General features: G+C 31.1%; 3 protein-coding genes across 6 annotated transcripts; all 3 read left to right on the top strand.

The window, feature by feature from the left end:
* The first annotated feature begins 612 nt into the window (after positions 1–612).
* Positions 613–2,180, top strand: Sod1 (superoxide dismutase 1). Of its 2 annotated transcripts, none has more exons than XM_072015532.1 (5): positions 613–710; positions 818–937; positions 1,025–1,121; positions 1,621–1,808; positions 1,905–2,180. In XM_072015532.1, exons 2-5 carry the CDS (start codon positions 875–877, stop codon positions 2,010–2,012), a joined length of 456 nt encoding a protein of 151 aa, XP_071871633.1. In that variant the 5' UTR covers positions 613–710; positions 818–874; the 3' UTR covers positions 2,013–2,180. The 2 variants fall into 2 exon arrangements, with proteins under 2 accessions (XP_071871633.1, XP_071871634.1); XM_072015533.1 differs by having other exon boundaries at positions 809–937.
* Positions 2,181–2,873: 693 nt separating this feature from the next.
* On the top strand, positions 2,874–8,380 carry Mus304 (mutagen-sensitive 304). 3 transcript variants are annotated; one of them, XM_072015469.1, is made up of 14 exons: positions 2,874–3,080; positions 3,715–4,166; positions 4,247–4,529; positions 4,598–4,842; positions 4,918–5,045; positions 5,120–5,220; positions 5,308–5,448; positions 5,516–5,661; positions 5,736–6,146; positions 6,232–6,320; positions 6,427–6,563; positions 6,641–6,682; positions 6,774–7,331; positions 7,763–8,380. In XM_072015469.1, exons 2-14 carry the CDS (start codon positions 3,948–3,950, stop codon positions 7,984–7,986), a joined length of 2,724 nt encoding a protein of 907 aa, XP_071871570.1. In that variant the 5' UTR covers positions 2,874–3,080; positions 3,715–3,947; the 3' UTR covers positions 7,987–8,380. The 3 variants fall into 3 exon arrangements, with proteins under 3 accessions (XP_071871570.1, XP_071871571.1, XP_071871569.1); XM_072015470.1 differs by lacking the exon at positions 2,874–3,080 and adding an exon at positions 3,423–3,643; XM_072015468.1 differs by lacking the exon at positions 2,874–3,080 and having other exon boundaries at positions 3,423–4,166.
* A 366-nt stretch (positions 8,381–8,746) lies between these two features.
* LOC139993599 (uncharacterized) lies at positions 8,747–17,613 on the top strand. Its single transcript, XM_072015498.1, has 10 exons — positions 8,747–9,153; positions 10,417–10,581; positions 11,747–11,911; positions 11,991–12,161; positions 12,313–12,421; positions 13,430–13,586; positions 13,664–13,796; positions 14,770–14,943; positions 15,519–15,830; positions 16,488–17,613. The coding sequence occupies exons 1-10, from the start codon at positions 9,069–9,071 to the stop codon at positions 16,748–16,750; spliced, it is 1,734 nt and encodes a 577-aa protein (XP_071871599.1). The 5' UTR covers positions 8,747–9,068; the 3' UTR covers positions 16,751–17,613.
* Positions 17,614–17,893: the final 280 nt, after the last annotated feature.

The raw sequence follows: 17,893 nt of genomic DNA, 5'->3' as shown, positions 1-17,893 counted from the left end.
TACTTTCGGTAAAAACATTTAAAATTGCTTTAATCTTCTGCACATAAAACTTAAAAAAGAGATTTCTTTATGCACAGAATTGTTATTAATTCAAAATTGAATGTGTTGTCATATAACAAAATATAAATGTTATTTTATTTCTTTATTAAAACTGATTGTTCATATTGTAATATATTGTAATAATATGTTGTAATATATTCTGCTGTTTTACTATAAATGGAACTTAATAGAATATATTAATTGAATTTAATTCTTACTATAGAAAATATAATAAATGTGTTAATTTTCAACTCGCTTTTATATATAAAATTAAAACTGAAATACATCATTGTTTTTGAAAATAGTGTAAGGTATATAAGGTTCTAATTAACATATTCTCTTACAAGTTATTCAAAAATTTTACGATCATAACAAAAATTTATTACAAAAGCAATTTCACTTTGTAAAATGTATTATTTCATAACGAAAAAATATTTTTTACTATACTCAAACACAAAAACGTAGGTATCTCAAAACAAAGAATATACAAATTAAACCACTTTCATAATCACCGGTATATTTATGAAAATTTCTCCATCAATATGTAACGCCACCTCAAGTGTAAAGTTTAAACTCTGCCATTATTTTGTTCATCCTGTATTTAGCATTTATATACAGTCGGTGATCATTGATTGCAACTTCGCGTGATACGCCATTACCTTAACTGAACGGTAAGGTCATCATTTTATCGGCCGAAGTGCTCAATATACGATACGTCAGCGTTCGTGATTCAGCAAAACGATAATTACATTTCTTCACAAAACGATAGTTGTTACAGGCGAACTACATTCTACAAACGATTGTTGCTCAAGGAAGTAATTGAAAGCTTGTGAAAATGGTTAAGGCCGTGTGTGTTCTTCAGGGTGAAGTCAAAGGCACTCTCTACTTCGAGCAACCGGTAAATGATATTTCTTTAACTTATTCAATATAATACTCTGTCACATTGCATTATCGTTATTATTTTGATGATGTAATTGTTGTATAGGACAATTCTAGTCCAGTCAAAGTCACGGGTCAAGTAACCGGTTTAAAACAAGGATTGCATGGTTTTCATATTCACGAATTCGGTGATAACACTAACGGTAAATGCACTGCTATTGAAGTTTTATTATTTTATTTTTTATAGTTATTATTGAAGGCTTTTGAATGATAATCAAGTGTAATCTGATTCATGAAAGAATTGAAGCAGTGGAATAACTTGAATTTGTAGCGATGACACAGATAATTTTAGAGGTCAATAAGTAATAATTTGTAAATTATTTGATTGGAATAAGCGAATTTTTAAATAATTATTCTATTTCTTATCAACTATTTTATGTTGTCACATTAATAATTAATATCTATTAAAATTTTTTTTATATATATAGTTAATAGAATATTATTAATATATGTAAATAACATTCAGATAAATGGTAACATCTTATATTATTTAAAATTTTTAATTTTATCAAAACTTAAATTTATTTATTTGATATGAATAATTCTTATTTGAATGTTATACATAATTTTGTGTATATTTAAGTACAAAGTATAGAGAAGTTCTAGGAATTTAGTATATTATTATTTATATATATTAAATAGGTTGTACAAGTGCTGGGCCACATTTCAATCCGTTAAAAAAGGATCATGGTGGTCCTGATGCAGAAGTACGTCATGTTGGAGATTTAGGAAATGTTGAAGCAAATGCAAGTGGTGTTGCTAACGTCAATATAACCGACAAAGTCATCCAACTCCAAGGACCACACAATATTATTGGCAGAACATTGGTAGTAAGTATTGCGTAATATCTTTTTATGAATTTCTATAATTAATCAAACCGTATATATACATATACATCAAACACAACTTGTTCTTTTTGATAACAGGTTCATGCAGATCCAGATGACCTTGGTAAAGGTGGAGTTGAATTATCAAAAACAACAGGGAATGCTGGAGCTCGTCTTGCTTGTGGTGTTGTTGGAATTGCAGCCTAAATATATATTCTGTTATAATATTAAAAACAATATAAATTACTATTAGAAATTACACAATGTTACATCTATTATAGTTTGAATATGAGTTCAAATAGCATTCCTAATTTCGTATAATAAATCTTTTACATATGTAAACCATGGTACAGGTTCAATAAAGCAATATAATAACACTATGATATATTTATAAATCTGATATGTATATACATATGTCATAGAAATCTAACTTTTCTTTATGTAAAAAAAATTGTATTTGGTTTATGAACTAAGTTATACTTGTAGAAATACTGTGTAGTATGTTGTATTTAAAATTAAACAGATCTACATACTTAAGAATACATAAATTACAACATTCTCTGTAATAATACTGTTGCTATGTAAATTGTAGTTTTGGTAAGCTATCATTACAGTGTCAGACACAATCTTTTTGAAAAATAGCATGTAGATATGAATTACATAGATGTTACATAATCGAGAAGTACGTATACGTCTGCGAAAAAAAAGGGCAAAGTGTTCTCGTAGCTGCTATTGGTCGAGCACGATTTTCGTCACCGTCTTCGACTAATAATGGAGAATAGTAACCATTGTGTCTAGCCTTTTCCTCGTGGACGAATTGTAGATTATAATTTATGGAATCGATATATAAAGTAAAATTACAAAATCAATCAGATCGCTATAGGTTACTAACATTAGTTCAAGATTTGAAATAATTTGAATCAGAAAGGAAATTTTTTCTGTTTGAACCATTTATGATAGAGAACAGATATGTACTTTTGCTTTATCTTTAACAACGATCACATGCGTGTCTTTAACTACATTTTATTATAATGTACTATCTTTCTGGTTAAACTTTACTTTAGGGAACGAAAGATTATTGACTATTTTTTGCAATCTTATAATTTTCGACGTGTAGAAGCCGAAAATACAAATTAAAAATGTTGTATAGCATGTAATATAGAAAGCAAGTTGCATAAAAACACCAAATCAAGATACTTCTATAGATATATATGTACATATATACATAAAATATTTTAACTTACGACCTCACTATTTCTATTCTAATAACTATATGTAAATACATATATTAATTTTATCAGTCGTATGTTATTTTTAATATTTTTCATTCGATATAGAATAAAATTGATTAGAGGATGATTAATGATCAGAATATATTATATTTTTTAATCTCGCAAATCAAAGTTCTATACATATTGATAATATTAGTGTATAATGTAGAACTATATTAAACATTTTTATTATTTTTCCTAAATATTATTGCATGTATAAATCTGATAACTTTAACGGTTTTACTATATAACATAAAATTTCGTTAATATATAGTTACAAATATTTATTACGTTTTAGTTCTTTAAAAATAGCATTAATTATCTTACGAACATCACTTTAAATTATAAAAGTCTAGAAAGGAACCGGTTCTCTATTAAACTTAAATTATACTTATGTTGGTAATATGTTTCTTCAGTTATTAGAGTGACGTGCCACTTACATCATTATTTTAGAATCTCAGCACGTTTTGAAAGCAAAGTTCTGTCATGGACTTTGTTTGAAATAGATTTCGGTCGTTCTAATTATTATATATATATATATAACAAATTCTTATAATAAACTGATACGTAATATGAAAAACGAAATTGTTACAATTTTATCGGATTTTCATGTTATTCTGATTTTAAAATAATTATAGGGTTAGGATGAATTAATACTCAAAAGAAAGAAATAATATCTCATAACAATTATTTGTTGAATCATTGCAAGTTGAGCAAAATGTAATTCTCATAAAAATTGTTGCACCAAATAACAATTTTATTAGTTATAAATAAATAAAACTGTCCATACAAATCATGTAAATAATTTTCATTGAATATCAAGAATTGAAAGGAAAATCCTTGCTGAATATTATAGCTTAAACAAATTAAGATGTTTAAGCGAATAGAAAGTAACAGAGAGAATGAATTCTCTGTACCTGCCAAACGGCCAAGATATGACATAAAAAGGGACAATTTGGTAGATGTTTCTACAAATAACAAGGATTTAAGAAATAAAAGATCTGGAAAATCAGATGATATTTGGGGGGATGATTTTGCAGAAGAAGATATTGAAGAAATGGATTTTGTAGCTACACAGGCTTGTTTACAGGTTTTGTTCATATTGTATATTTTGCATATCTATTTAAGTTAGTCTGTAGTAATAATTTATAATGTTCATCTGATTTTTAGCAAGACAGTTTCATGAGTCAACCAAATACAGGCCAAAAAAAATTTGCACAAAAATATAATAGCGTACCATCTACTAGTAAAGGTGTTCCTAATTTAAATGGTAGTATTCATAAATTAACAAAATCTATATATCCATCACAGCATAATAATGAAAGGAAAGGAATAGAGAACTCACAAGATATAAGTACCATAGTTTCTGTTGACTACAAAGAATTTGAGAATAAATTAATAAATAAAAAAGTATATAATTCCACATTTAAGCTGGATGAAAATCTTGTTGCAGGTAGTATTGTAGAATGTTATTTCTTGGCAAATTACGATATTTTACAAATTACTGTATTTCAATTTTAGAATCAGAATATGCAAACGAATTAGAGAAGTTAAAAGCTGAAAATAAGAAATTGCTAGATGATTTTATAACTAAAGAAGGAGAAGCAGTATTTTTACGGAATCAGTTGCAACAAATTCAATTAAAAGCAGAGAATGATCGATTAGAAAAAGTACGTCTTATCGAAGAACAGGAAAATCATCATAGGATGGAAATTAATGCCATTTGTAAAGAGAAGGAACATTTGAAAACGCAACTTGAATTGCAAGTCGGTAGTTTATAAATGAGTTTCTTTTTAATTCTATATTATGCAATAAATTTTGATTCTCTTCTTTTGTTTTAGATGTTTGAAGTAGGAAACTTAATGGAACGTTGTAAGTTGTTAGAGAATGGAAATGTTAGATTAACAGAACCACATATAAATCTCAATATTTCTATGAAAAGAAGCAAATTTGATTCACCAAAGAATCGGTAAATATTTAACATGTCCTTTTTAAGATATCTATATAATTATCCATATGAAATATCTATATGATTATTTTTAGTCCGTCAATTGTAACTACGAAACCAGTAAAGGTCAAAGAAAGTTCTGTACAAACTAATACACTTAATAAAAGCAGTTATGTCTCTAAAATATGGAATCCATGTAAGCAGATTATAACTTAAAGAAAAAACACTACTTTGTCCAATTTTTGTAGATTACAATAATAAATTTAATAAGAACATATTGCAGATTTTCCTCTTACAGAAATTCCGAAATTAATATATGATCCATCACAACCAGAGAAGTCTGTGGTTGATATTCAAATTATAGAAAAAATTGGAAGACGGAATTTGCCCATTTTGCAAGAAGAAGATACATTCAGAATATTTGGTAAAATTTTTTATATAATGCAGTATACTGTAAATAAATCTTAATTGCATTTTCGTATCCTTTATAGAAAATCCGGAATTAGTAAAACCTGTAACGACCATGATAGACGATAAGAAATTATCAGTGGAATTTATCTTGCCTGAAATAGCTGCTCTTCAGCGAAAAACAAGTTCAGAACTTGAAGCGGAGGAAGCTATACCGATAATAAATAAAGTAAATTATTTTCAATACACATCTTAAACTGCCTTGTTAAATAATATAAGAATTTGTTTATCATTAAATTTTAGTTAATTTTTACTGCGAGGGAACTGATCTTAAGTATAGTAGTTGTTCTACAAACAATCTCTCAAGCTATGAAAAATGACGACATTCGAGATATGAACGATATTTATTTCTCTGTCTTATATTCGACTTCTGACCTCAACGGAAAATGCGTATGTTGCGCAAATGCATGGCACGAATGCGAACGTGGTGTCGAAGCTAGAAGAGTGTTTGGCATGTTGTCATATGTAACCGTGGAATCAACTTACCTTAGCAAGTATATTGCAGGAAAAACACGTTTACTCATAGAGAGAGATGAATCTTATAAGCGTTACTCGTGTCAAATGGTTCGCTATAATACCTGGTTTGAACAACAGAGTCATGAGTTTGAGATGCTTAAGATGATATTACAGTTCGTTGTCTTAGTTGGATCCACGGTAATATACTTTATGTAATGGAACATATTCTAGCAATTAAAGAAAATTAATGTTTTTATTGATATAAAACTTTCATTATTTTTAGAGAAGGTCGCATCAATTTAGTGGCCTTCTATGTGCAATTATGATGATTATTTACAACGTCCATGAAAAAATTGAATACTGTTCTGAAGGGTATGAAAGTAACATCTCCCTTCTTATCATTTTATTCTTAAAATTTATAGAATTTTATAGAATTTTTTTAGAATGTACTTTTCTAATTTAAAATTTCATGTTTCAGGATGGAATATATTTTTCAGATATTTAAGGAAATAGTATTTTGTAGACCTTTGCCATACTGTTACACACTAGTCAGTAAATTAATGATGATTTTTGTAAAATCGACGACGTATTTACGGAAGCTTTGTATTAATTCACGTACGAAATTTATTGTACTAATAATATTTTCATACATTTATAATTTTTATATGAAAAATAAGTTATCATTTTTGTAGAATCAATCAACAACTGGAAGGGTTCTTTACACTTTACTCCAGGTAAGGTAATCTTTTCTTTTTCTTAACAAATAATTTAATAAATGATAACAAATAATTTAATTACATAAATCACCCTATATTTTCGTTTCAGATGCTTGTCCGCTGCAAATTTTCCTAGTACAGCTGGAGAACTATGACTTCGATCTATTAGCCGCAATAGACATTACTGATGTGTTGTTACAATTTGTACAGTATATATTGCAGACAGATATTATTCCTCTGAGATCTGAGAATCTAAATTCTTGTAATTGTTGCATGAAATTACTAAGATTTACTATTAAAACGTTGTGCAAATGTTCTGAAGCAAATCTAGCTGCTATCGGGAATTTTAAGTCGGACAATTTTCCGGTGCCAAAGGAAGATTCTTGCAATTTAGAAGCTATTTGTGCCAAACATTCGTTGTTTAATACAAGACCAAGCAAATTGTGTATACATGAAATATATCGGGATAAGTTCTCAGACGAGAAGGCTTGGTCGATCATGAAGGAGAAACAATCAAAGGTATTGAGAGATGGAAGGAGATTCTTGTCTCATGTAGCGATATGTGATCCGGATTTTGTAATTCGAGTGTCAGATATTGAAGATTCATTCCATTTATTCATGAGGAATTTAAGTGCCTTTAAGAATTTTGCTCTCCATGAAAACGAACGTAAGTATAAATACATTTTATTTTAGAAAAAGTACGATCATGCTAATTCTGTAGTCTGTCCAACGAAACGAGACGAGGCAGTAGACATAAACAAAACGTAATTGCTGCGGTTACAGCTATCAACAGCGTTGAACAGACTTTAGAACCTCATTTTCATTCATTGATACCCTTGTTATATTTTTTTCATTCTCATTATACGATACGGGTACTTTAATTTTGTCTCTGTTCTGTCAGACCACGAGAATTTTTATATTTCTGTTTGGCCGGTTACTCATCTTTTGTCATCAGTAGATTTCAGTTTTATTAATTCTTATATAGAATTTCATTCTTTTGCAGGACTTTTATTATATCTTTTTATTTTATCTCTGGAAGATTATTAATTTATAGAAATATTAATTTATTAATCTTAACGTAATCTCTTCTTTTTGCAGAAGAAGCTATGAATCGAATAAAACAAACATTCATTTCTGATAAAACACAGCCGTCCGAAATGGAACAATTAGAAAGAGGCAGCTCTAGGAAGGAGTTAGACATATTATCAAATTTTGAAAAAACGTTTGTTCAACCATTGTCAGCGAGGCCTAAGCAGAATGAAAATTATAACAAGGCTTTGCTCACGTTTAAATCGTTGTTTAATATCAAATTTCATTCATGAAAAATCCCAATATAATCTTAATTATCTGTTGCAACAATAAAATCAGTTGAATGTATATTCATGTCGAAGACTTAGTATTATGTAGTATCTAAATATTGGAATCATCGATTCATTATTATTTCATGTACATATTATTTTGTAAATTATATGAAAATTTGTTCTAAGTATCGTTCTTGTAATAAAAGACGCAGTATTACATAATATTTTATCACGAACAATTTTTCAATCAGGAATACTTTACATGTTAACATGTATCAGATATCGTTATATAATTTTTATCTTCTAACTATTGATTTATTGTAACCTCCTGTATATGGTATTATTTTACCATAAACTACCGTGAAAATAATATTGAAACGCACTTTACAATGCAAATAAAGTGTCTTATATACTACTTAAATCTAGATAAATTCCTATACTTAACATTTCAACCAATTTCTTCAATCCATGATCTTCCGTCCGCAAACGTTAACGTCACAAAAATCTATGAAAAACACCCTTCGAGTGGGGTTGAAGATACGTCTGTTGCGTCGATTCAAGAAAAGCAAAAAGAATCCTGGCGCCAGGACGTGATCTAATCAGAGGCGGTCAGTGTTTCTCTTCCCTCGGAATTCATTTATCTGTGGGGCAAAATGCAATTTGTAGGAATTCTCTTCAAGGCCTGGCAATGCTCGATGTCGATAACGCTGGCCGGAAGCAGATAGAACATTATCGCAGCAGCGTGTCGACGGAAGTAACGTTCCCGCCTTCCATTCGGAGCGGAATAACCCCCGAAACGCGGTATCCCTGTTCCATTCATAGATGCAGAACGATCAGCAACCGATTTTACTTTTTATTCTTCGTCCAGTGCGTGTCGTCTTAACATTCTTTGCTTTTACACTTCGATCGTTCTTCGCGCGGTTCACTGTTCGTCATTCAATTTCTTTCTTTTTTTCTTTTGGTGGTGTTCCTGTTGATGTGTGTATGATAATTTAGATAAATAAAAAAACGTAGCTGTGCTAAGAAAGGACGCGTTTTCTTGGATATAGTTCACGAGTTATGAGTACAGTGAATAGCCCTCTTGAAAAGCCAGCGCTCTCATAATGAAGATATCCTGCACGGCGCCGCTTCTTCTGTTAGTCTTCTTGGCGCAGTACACCGTTTGCTATTTTCCGACGCGTCCGACTGGTAAGTAACGATTTTCTCTTACGAACACTTTTATCGGATCAATTGTTTATAATAAAATAGTATTGTTAAAAGAAAAGAAGCGGTACATTGCTTCTACTGAAGAACACACTAAATTAAAAAGTTTTAAATTGGAATTTAATTTTATGTAGAGCATATTGAAGGCAAACTAGGCAAAAAACCCCCCAAAAATTCGCTTAAACGGAACGAACATTTCACATAGGTATTAATACAACGTAATAAAAAAGAAGGAAAGATAAAAACAGATTTTTATTTGTATTTTATTATTGCTCGGAGATATTCCAATAATTATAATGTTTTTGCAGAACGTGGGAGAGATCAAACCTTGTTATAAAATTTCACAGTCCGTGTCATTTTCTTCATTTTATTTGCACGAACGAAGAAGTAACGAGATTCCACTTTGTAAGCAGATTAACTGATGCGACGGTTGCAATATTCGATTGGAAAATAACGATGCTCTTTCCTCGTTTCCATTTCTCACCATTTTTAACAGACACTTTTATCCAACATACATCGTATTATAGTTACTTATAAAATCAAAGAACACTCGACTAAGCTTTGATCGCATACAGATTACATTTTATTCCGTTTATTCTTAAGTTTCGTTGATTATAAAATTTCAAATCTTTCCGTGACTTACTTCTAAAACGTTGACTAACTAAACTAAACTAAGACGTTGACTGAAAGTACATACTTGCTTTCGTTATCTGATGGCAATCTTCGTGAGACGAAGAAACGAGACGATAGGTTTCCTCGTTGAACAGGAATTCAAATCCAATTTCATCCGGCCTATCGATTTCAATCCCCCTTTGTATAATATTGAAAATTACGCGCGCGCCATTTATCGAGGAGTATTATTACCAACAAAGGCCAACGTTGAATATTCAATAATTTGTATATCGAAGTGGCTGTGAAGAATAAATCAGAAATACTTCGTTCGTAATATCTTCTGTTTCTAAGTGTTGATTTCCGTTTCCCTCTTTTCTACCATAACTCAAAAAATTATGTCATAGTACGTTTGGAAGATTGGTTTGTTCTGTAATTTCATCAATCGTAAGTTTGTAAAAGAAAAAGAAAAAGAAAAAAAAAAGACAAAAGGAGTAAATCTAGTTAAAATGAACGCAAAATGGACATCTATAAGACGTCGTGTGCTGTCTAGGTCTTTGTTATAAAATTTGATGGCACATCCTTCGTGGAACATGTTTTATACGAACGATCTATAATAATTCGATTTCTGATTTCAAGGTACAACCAGATGTCCCCCGGTGAGGCTGCCGAATGGCAGAGTCCGACAGAGGGCCAGGGGAAGAATCATCAGATTCAGTTGTAACGAGGGTTTCACTCTCGTAGGTAACAAGTATGCAACTTGTTTTCGAGGCCAATGGGATACACCTACGCCCGTATGCGTCAGTAAGCACGGCTTTCTAATCGCGCTTGATAAAACTATAAAATGGATTTCAGTTAAAATGCACTTTGTTAACTTTGTGCCGAGGATAACGTTGTGCTTTTAACGTGATTAAATTTCACGCTCCTCCGGCTATGTATATCTTCGATGAATTCGAGCCGCGTCCATTAAAATAATCTGAAAGAAAATTATTTTGAAGTAAATTGAAAGACGTTCCGCGTTGAATTTTCTAGAAGAAGAATCGTTAAAATAATCGACAAGTTTTGTGAAGAACTATCTATAAGTGGATGTTGTCCTTCTTAGTTAAGATACACTACTTACCATTTTGAAAATGAAGAAAATTGAAACGAAGAAAACGTTTTCTTATGATCTGTCGGTCGTCTTTGCTTTTTTTTTAATGGGATCTTCTCCATTTTAGAAATTTTTTTACCTTACTTCTTCTTAATAACGTATTTCAATAGAATTATATCTTGTCATGTCTCTATTTTCTATTCTGGGGAAGGTAATTGAAAGATTAACGCGATTAGGATGAAACTGAAATTTCAAAATCTTCTCCGTAATACGACCAGAGGGCAGATTAAAAGTAGAGTGAAATGAGGAAGTAAAATAAAAATGGAAGGAAATTCTGGGAATTTAATTTTATATAAGATCCAATTAGTACTGTTTTAACTCCAATTAAAGCAATTAGTAGTCTGTTAATATCTAATTATTTTCGTTTTATGCGTTCTTTCAACAAATATTATAATTAAATATCACTTTGTTCAATCATATCGAGAAACATTTTTCTTTAATTTCACGATTCTTTAATCTCAACATTCTTTAATCGGTCAACTGTTTTCTTATTAAAATATTGATTGCATCATAGAAACTTAAAGAATGAATAATCAATCATTTTATATATAATTTTCAAATTATCTTTTTTATTTACAAAGATTTATTTTAATTTATTTTCCCACAAATAAAATTTATTTTCAAAAATCTTTCTTCCTTCAAATTATCATTCTTTAGTTATCACGATAACATTCAAACGTTATTTTCGATCGATAAAATAAATCAAAATATTCTTTTCCTTATTATACGTTACAATTTTTTGTTGCGCTCAATAGCAATTGGCAATAGTTAATTAACATTCTGAAGTTCTTCTCATACTTGTTATTGCTGTTTTAACAGATGCAGAGTGTCCTGTACCACCCGTACCAGAACACGCGTTGATGGCACCTAAATACAATGGTGCGATATTATTATACTTTTGCGAGCCTGGACACGCATTAATTGGTTCGCCCGAGATTTATTGCAATGGGAAACAGTGGAATGGCACAGTGCCTTATTGTCGAGGTATTGATAATTTTTTCTTTCGTTACTGAACTAAGGAAAACGAAGTATGCACGTTAAAAGGTATTTAATTTTTAATTAGACACTACCGCTTCTCCTCCGACGCAGTGTGATTTCGAGAAACCGGATCTTTGTTGGTGGGAACAGGATCCCCAGCACGATTTCGATTGGCAGCGACATAATTTCGAGACTACAAGTCACCACATAGGAACTGGACCATCTCACGACCACACATTAGGAGCAGGCAATGATGGTAATTTATTTCATTTTTACATAAGCAAAACTGACACCTACAACTGTTTTAACAAAGACTCGCGATTTTTGCAAATTCAGAATTGTACGATTTAGCTGATACAAATACTTTTGTTCATCATTATATAAATTTTAACTGCTCCTCTTGCCAGGATATTACTTGTACATCGAAGCCACTGGTCGACTGATAAACGATACCGCAAGAATCATTTCTCCCATTTACAATGCATCGTACACGGATTCTGGCTGTTTCTCATTCTGGTAATTAACACTCGTACAATCTTCTTTTTAATAAAAATAACTATTGATGTAAAAGAAGAATTTTGCAGCTTGTGAATTTGACATTTTCTAATTGAAGATACGACAGGTATCTCTTGTAAAAATGTAACAGCCCTTACTTTGATTCTTAATTAGCTAGTCACTTGGAATTATTAAACAAATTATTAATACGACAGGTCTTAAAACAGGATTTAAGTTGCTGCGCGCGTAACAAAATTTGAAATTCAATTATTAATTTGAAACTTGATTGTTGAAAATTTGATCGAATTATTACGTCGAAGCTTTTAATCCTTCGTCCCACATCAATCTTCAGAAGTCTTAAATTTAATATTCTGTCGCACCGAATAATTGCGATTAAAATATAAATTGCCTGCGACCATAATCTATAATATTATGAAAATGATGAAGAACTTTTCGTTGAATCTTTCTTTTCCGCTGTTTCTTATCAAACAGTGAAGATTTTGCTTATTTTTCGTTTCAGTAATGTTATAATTCAATTATTGAATCCTGACTGAAGCACAAGATCATAAATTGAAGTCATGTTCCTAGGTATATCGTTTTCTATTCCATCGTATAGAATATTCTTCAAGGTCTATATCGTTGGACGCGCTTCAAACAGATTATAATAATTACAATATTCCATTTTGATTAATAATTGGTTAACAATTAAATCGACCAAGGTTACCATATTTTTCTCACGTGTCTCATTTATTTGACACATTTCATTTATTTTATTATGTCTCACTTATAGATTCGAAGCGTATTTCACATATATATTATTTACTTTAATAAATAGAAAGACTATCAAACGTTTTAAGGAGAATTTCAGTATAAGATCGAAAGCAGAAATTCTTCTGTATCTACTTTATGTTTAAGAAATTGTTTAATTGTTAATAGTGGAGCACTAGGACTAACGTCACTTTTTCTTTTCCATCAATATTTGCAGAGAGTAAGCATTTTTTATTCTACGTAAAAACAATAAAATTGCAGGTACCATATGTTTGGCGCCACAGTGGGAGCTCTAAACGTATACTTCAAACAAGAAAACGATCTTCTACCGCGATTAATGTTCAGCAAAGAAGGAAACCAAGGAAACCAATGGCTGCACGGTATTTTCAATTTCCCCAAGGCTAAAAAAGGTTTCCAGGTGAAGCAACGAAATACGCGATATGAAACAATTGTCGATTTCATTTTCTTCACGGTCTTCCATTTTCTCCTTCTCAGATTATAATCGAGGGTGTACGAGGGAGTAGCTACGTGAGCGACATCGCCGTAGACGATGTGGCCATTTTGCAGGGTGACAAGTGTCGAAACGACAGTAAAACTGAGAACGAGGGGGTCACCGAGAGCAACGATGGTAATATTCGTAGAAATGGATTTTTTTCTTTCCACGGCGAGAAAATGTCCCATGGTGATGTTAATTCGCTGCCTGTCCGTTTTTAAGTTATCTTCTAATTAAAACGCTGGTATAATAGCAGACGAAAACGGGGGTGAGAAACGTGGAAAGTTGCGGAAGTAGTAGAACGTAATGAAATCGCGTATCAACGCTTGGCTTATTACGAATACAGGCGATGTACATAGATTGTTTCAAAGCGCAGATTAGCTTTAACAATTATACTTAGGTAAATGTAAATACATTTAACGTTTGTGGGAGTTGGCACATGTGCAGATGACGAGCGATAAAATAAAACGAATATTTACAACAAAGAGCGAGAAAATTTTGTGATATGAAATAGATACGAAATGAGATATTTTAAAACATCTGTTATCGATTCTTTGCATAAATATGGAAAATTGAAGGGAAGTATACCAAGTATTTCTTATGAAATGGGAAAGAAAGCTTTTTGCCTTGTCATTATTTCTTTTTACGTTAGCGATAATTTTTATAATACATTTTCATTTTTAATCAATGTCATAACTTAATATTGCAATTTAATTTACTAACTTATTTAATCTAACGTTAATCTATCGTTAATATACATATACGTGTCTTTGAGAGAATGATAAAAATAGATTTATCTAATTCGAATGTCAAAAGATAGTTTCGTAAATACGAAGGGGATCGACAGTATTTTGAGTTTAAAAATCGTTCTTTTACGACATAGAACACGAAAAATACAACGTTAATTTTCTCCCCCTGACCTCCATATCTGATAACCGATTTAGCGAAAGTTCTTTTTATAGAGTATAATTATTCTGTATATCGATGATTAGCAAGTTGAAAGTTTGAAATGAACGTTTTAAAATAATCCACACGATTTTCTTCCTTTTCGTTTTATTTCTTCATCCGATATAAGATTTGTATCTAATTTGAAACGAACGGTTTCTAGATCAAATCGAACTGGTGAACGCGCAGCAAACTTGTCGCGGAAGATGTAAAAATAGTGTGACATACAATTTTACAACTTCGATACCACCCACGCCAACGGAAATCTGCCTCTGCACCCTCGATTGCGAAGAACAGTCACTCTGCTGTCCGGATTACGCGGAATATTGTATTCTGGGTTAGTATGCTAAACTACTATGATTTTCAAAAGTTTAATTTTTCTTCCAGTTTCCTTGTTCTTTTCTACTTAGAACAAAATAAGGGTTATTTTAATCACGACGATCACAATATCGCGTAATAAATTATTTAATCAATAGATTAATATCAACGTTATTTAGTTACTAACTAATTATAAATCAAAATTTATTTTACTCTATAACAGAATGTTAAATAGTAATGATGTTTGATGTTTATTTCAAACTAGGTTTCTCCGTTAAGCTTTTTAGAAGGATTATTTGAATTTAGAGCGAAATAAGGGTTATTTCAGCTATATAATAATTATGATTGATCGATCGAATTTAATTATTAATCGCGTCAAAATTTTGCTTACTACGCAGTACGATATTGAACAGTATAAATCATTATGCACGATTATGTAACTAATCAGCAAACTTTAAGCTTTCTACTGTTCGCTGCTGTGTGTCATCGGTTTCGAATGGACTAAAAAAAATTCCTTCACTTTAATGAATTGATTCAGATTGCAATTAAGCTGCTCTCTCGTGTTTACTCTAACGTGAGCCTTTTAATTCGCAGCGTACACCGATGAAGCGACCACAACTATCGAGCAATCAACGATTCCGAATCATGAGGGGGTGACAGTTTCGGTTCCACCCGCGGAAAAAAGCACAGTGATCGATATGGCGACAGTGAGGACAGGTTTCTCGATAAATCCAAAGGATGATATCGATCCTGTCACATTGAGGTCGTCGACGAGCACCACGATGATGCCAATTTCGACCACGACCAGGCGGAAAACTGAGAAACCAACAAAAAGTACGGAGACGCCGATTGTTCGGTCCACCACGATCGTCACTGAGAGATACACTTCGGAGAACGAGATACCCGGTAACACGAATTCTGTTTATGTTTCATTATGAAAGTTTCACTAGTGAGCAACGTTTTCCTTTTGTCTGACAATTTGAATGGATTTTTGATTTTCGTGGCAGAGAGGGAGGAATTGAGAAAGTTGGTTCGGCAACGACTGTGTTTGAACCTTGCATTGTGTTTCAGTTTGATTATACTCGTTGGTTTATTCGTGCTTTGTGTATGGGTTGGTCATTGTGACTCTTCTTCCATTTTTTGTTATATAATAATTATTAGATCGTGGATTTCTATGCAAATTTATATCTTTGCAAACGTAATTAATTTTGAATTATATTCGATTTTGAATATTACCACGAGTAGTTTATTGTACATTTTTGTATTATATTTATTTATATTTTTTATTTGTTTACACTTATACATTTAAGTTTCTTATAAATATATATACACGTTCACAGTCTAATAATTATTTAATTCGAGTATTTAGTTGTTTGAAAAAATCGTAATTTGACTGCCGGTATATTTTGTTCTGTCTGTTTATTAGTGAAACGAGGGTTTGTTAAAGTAAATCAAAGCCGAATCGAAAAGTATCCTGAATCGAGATTAGAAATTATTTTTTTAGAAATCAATAAAATAGAGAGAAGGTTTAACGATAATCAAAATGAGCGTTCTTTTCGGCAGATTTGGACGTAAAGAGACAAGATTTAGAGAAGAAACGAAGTTCGAAATTCAGCTTGTCAGGGATTATCGCTGTGGTGGTTGGAATCATGACGGGAGTATTCATCTCGCTAATGGTCGCGACCATCATTTTCAGACGAAGAAAAACGTACAAACGTGGAACGAATGGATCAGCGCTTTCGGAAGACAGCGACGTTCGATTTTTAACATCCGACGAGATCTTGGATTTCACGTTAGCCAGACCTAGCGAGAACGACGAAACGTAAGAAACTTTTATATATAAAGCGTTTCTTGGTTTCATTATGAGGGAAATGAAAGTCAGAGGAAACGGGTTGTCGCGAAGGGACAGAATTCTAGAAATTTATTTTGACGTTTCTATGAGTCATGACTGTATTTAGGACAAAGAAAAATATTACATTTTTCATGGGTATTTAAATGGACTAGTTACTGTATATTTAATAAGAAACTTAACAAGCGAATGAGGTAATTAATATTACTGTAAAGTATTAAATACATTCTCCACCGTTTTTTTTTTTTTTTTTTTTTTTTTTATTATTTTAACAATAAAACTAACAATTTTTAACGTGTACCTAAATATATTATACGTATGGGGTTATAAATATATGATTTTATAATATCGCGGATATATGTGTCCTATCAGGTAGAGCTTTTTTCCTAAAAAGAAGCTATAATGTAAATGCTATATTTAGCTGTATGATTTCGTAAGATCGATCTGCTTATATCATTTGGAAGCTTTATGCTTCATTGACATTTTGTTTCATAGGAAGCTACGGTCAATGTTTATTAAATATTGAAGTATCAGTTTCAAAGGTTAGAAAATTAGGGAATCACGGTTTACCGATATTTCTTGCAAATTAGATTAACGTACTGTATATAGTAATAATATTTGTTAGAACTAAAGAGTTGTTAAACAAAGGTGCGGAATAAATATTAATTCTATTTAATTTCTACACGCTTATTGTTAAATACTCTCCGAATCGTATCGTCTTAGCGTTTCGATTATTAATGAAATACTCTTAAAATTTGTCTGTCAAATTTTCCAATCTTCATACTTTTTTGAAACAAAAATATTTTTGTAAAAATGTGAATAAAGTTTTACAAAATAAAACTTTCCTCTCTCAAAGTATATTGTCTAAATTTTTATAATTAACTATCTATCAATTAGTCGTTACAGATAAACACGGAGCTCTTGAGTGATATTGACGTATTCCTTGTTTCATTTTAAATTTAGTAGAGTGTTTAATCGTAGCTATAGCAAGGGACGAAGGATTGGCAATAGAAAACGTTTCTCAATCATAACTTTGAAAATCTAACAAAAATCGATAGAATTACGATAGAATATAGAATTAATAAACAAAACCTTTTTCAATCACAATATTCTGAAAAAT

The sequence above is a fragment of the Bombus fervidus genome, chromosome 13, assembly GCF_041682495.2.
Source record: "Bombus fervidus isolate BK054 chromosome 13, iyBomFerv1, whole genome shotgun sequence".
NCBI classification, from domain to species: domain Eukaryota; kingdom Metazoa; phylum Arthropoda; class Insecta; order Hymenoptera; family Apidae; genus Bombus; species Bombus fervidus.
The sequence above is the reverse complement of the archived record's forward strand: the minus strand, read 5'-3'. Positions and strand labels throughout refer to the sequence as shown.

Coding starts and splice junctions, on each gene's coding strand:
- Sod1 (XM_072015532.1), top strand. CDS start 875: ATGGTTAAGGCCGTGTGTGTTCTTCAGGGTGAAGTCAAAGGCACTCTC. Junction 938..1,024: donor CTCTCTACTTCGAGCAACCG/GTAAATGATATT, acceptor ATTGTTGTATAG/GACAATTCTAGTCCAGTCAA. Junction 1,809..1,904: donor TTATTGGCAGAACATTGGTA/GTAAGTATTGCG, acceptor TTTTGATAACAG/GTTCATGCAGATCCAGATGA.
- Mus304 (XM_072015469.1), top strand. CDS start 3,948: ATGTTTAAGCGAATAGAAAGTAACAGAGAGAATGAATTCTCTGTACCT. Junction 4,167..4,246: donor CTACACAGGCTTGTTTACAG/GTTTTGTTCATA, acceptor TCTGATTTTTAG/CAAGACAGTTTCATGAGTCA. Junction 5,662..5,735: donor CTATACCGATAATAAATAAA/GTAAATTATTTT, acceptor ATTAAATTTTAG/TTAATTTTTACTGCGAGGGA.
- LOC139993599 (XM_072015498.1), top strand. CDS start 9,069: ATGAAGATATCCTGCACGGCGCCGCTTCTTCTGTTAGTCTTCTTGGCG. Junction 12,162..12,312: donor ATTAGGAGCAGGCAATGATG/GTAATTTATTTC, acceptor TCCTCTTGCCAG/GATATTACTTGTACATCGAA. Junction 13,797..14,769: donor GGTCACCGAGAGCAACGATG/GTAATATTCGTA, acceptor AACGGTTTCTAG/ATCAAATCGAACTGGTGAAC.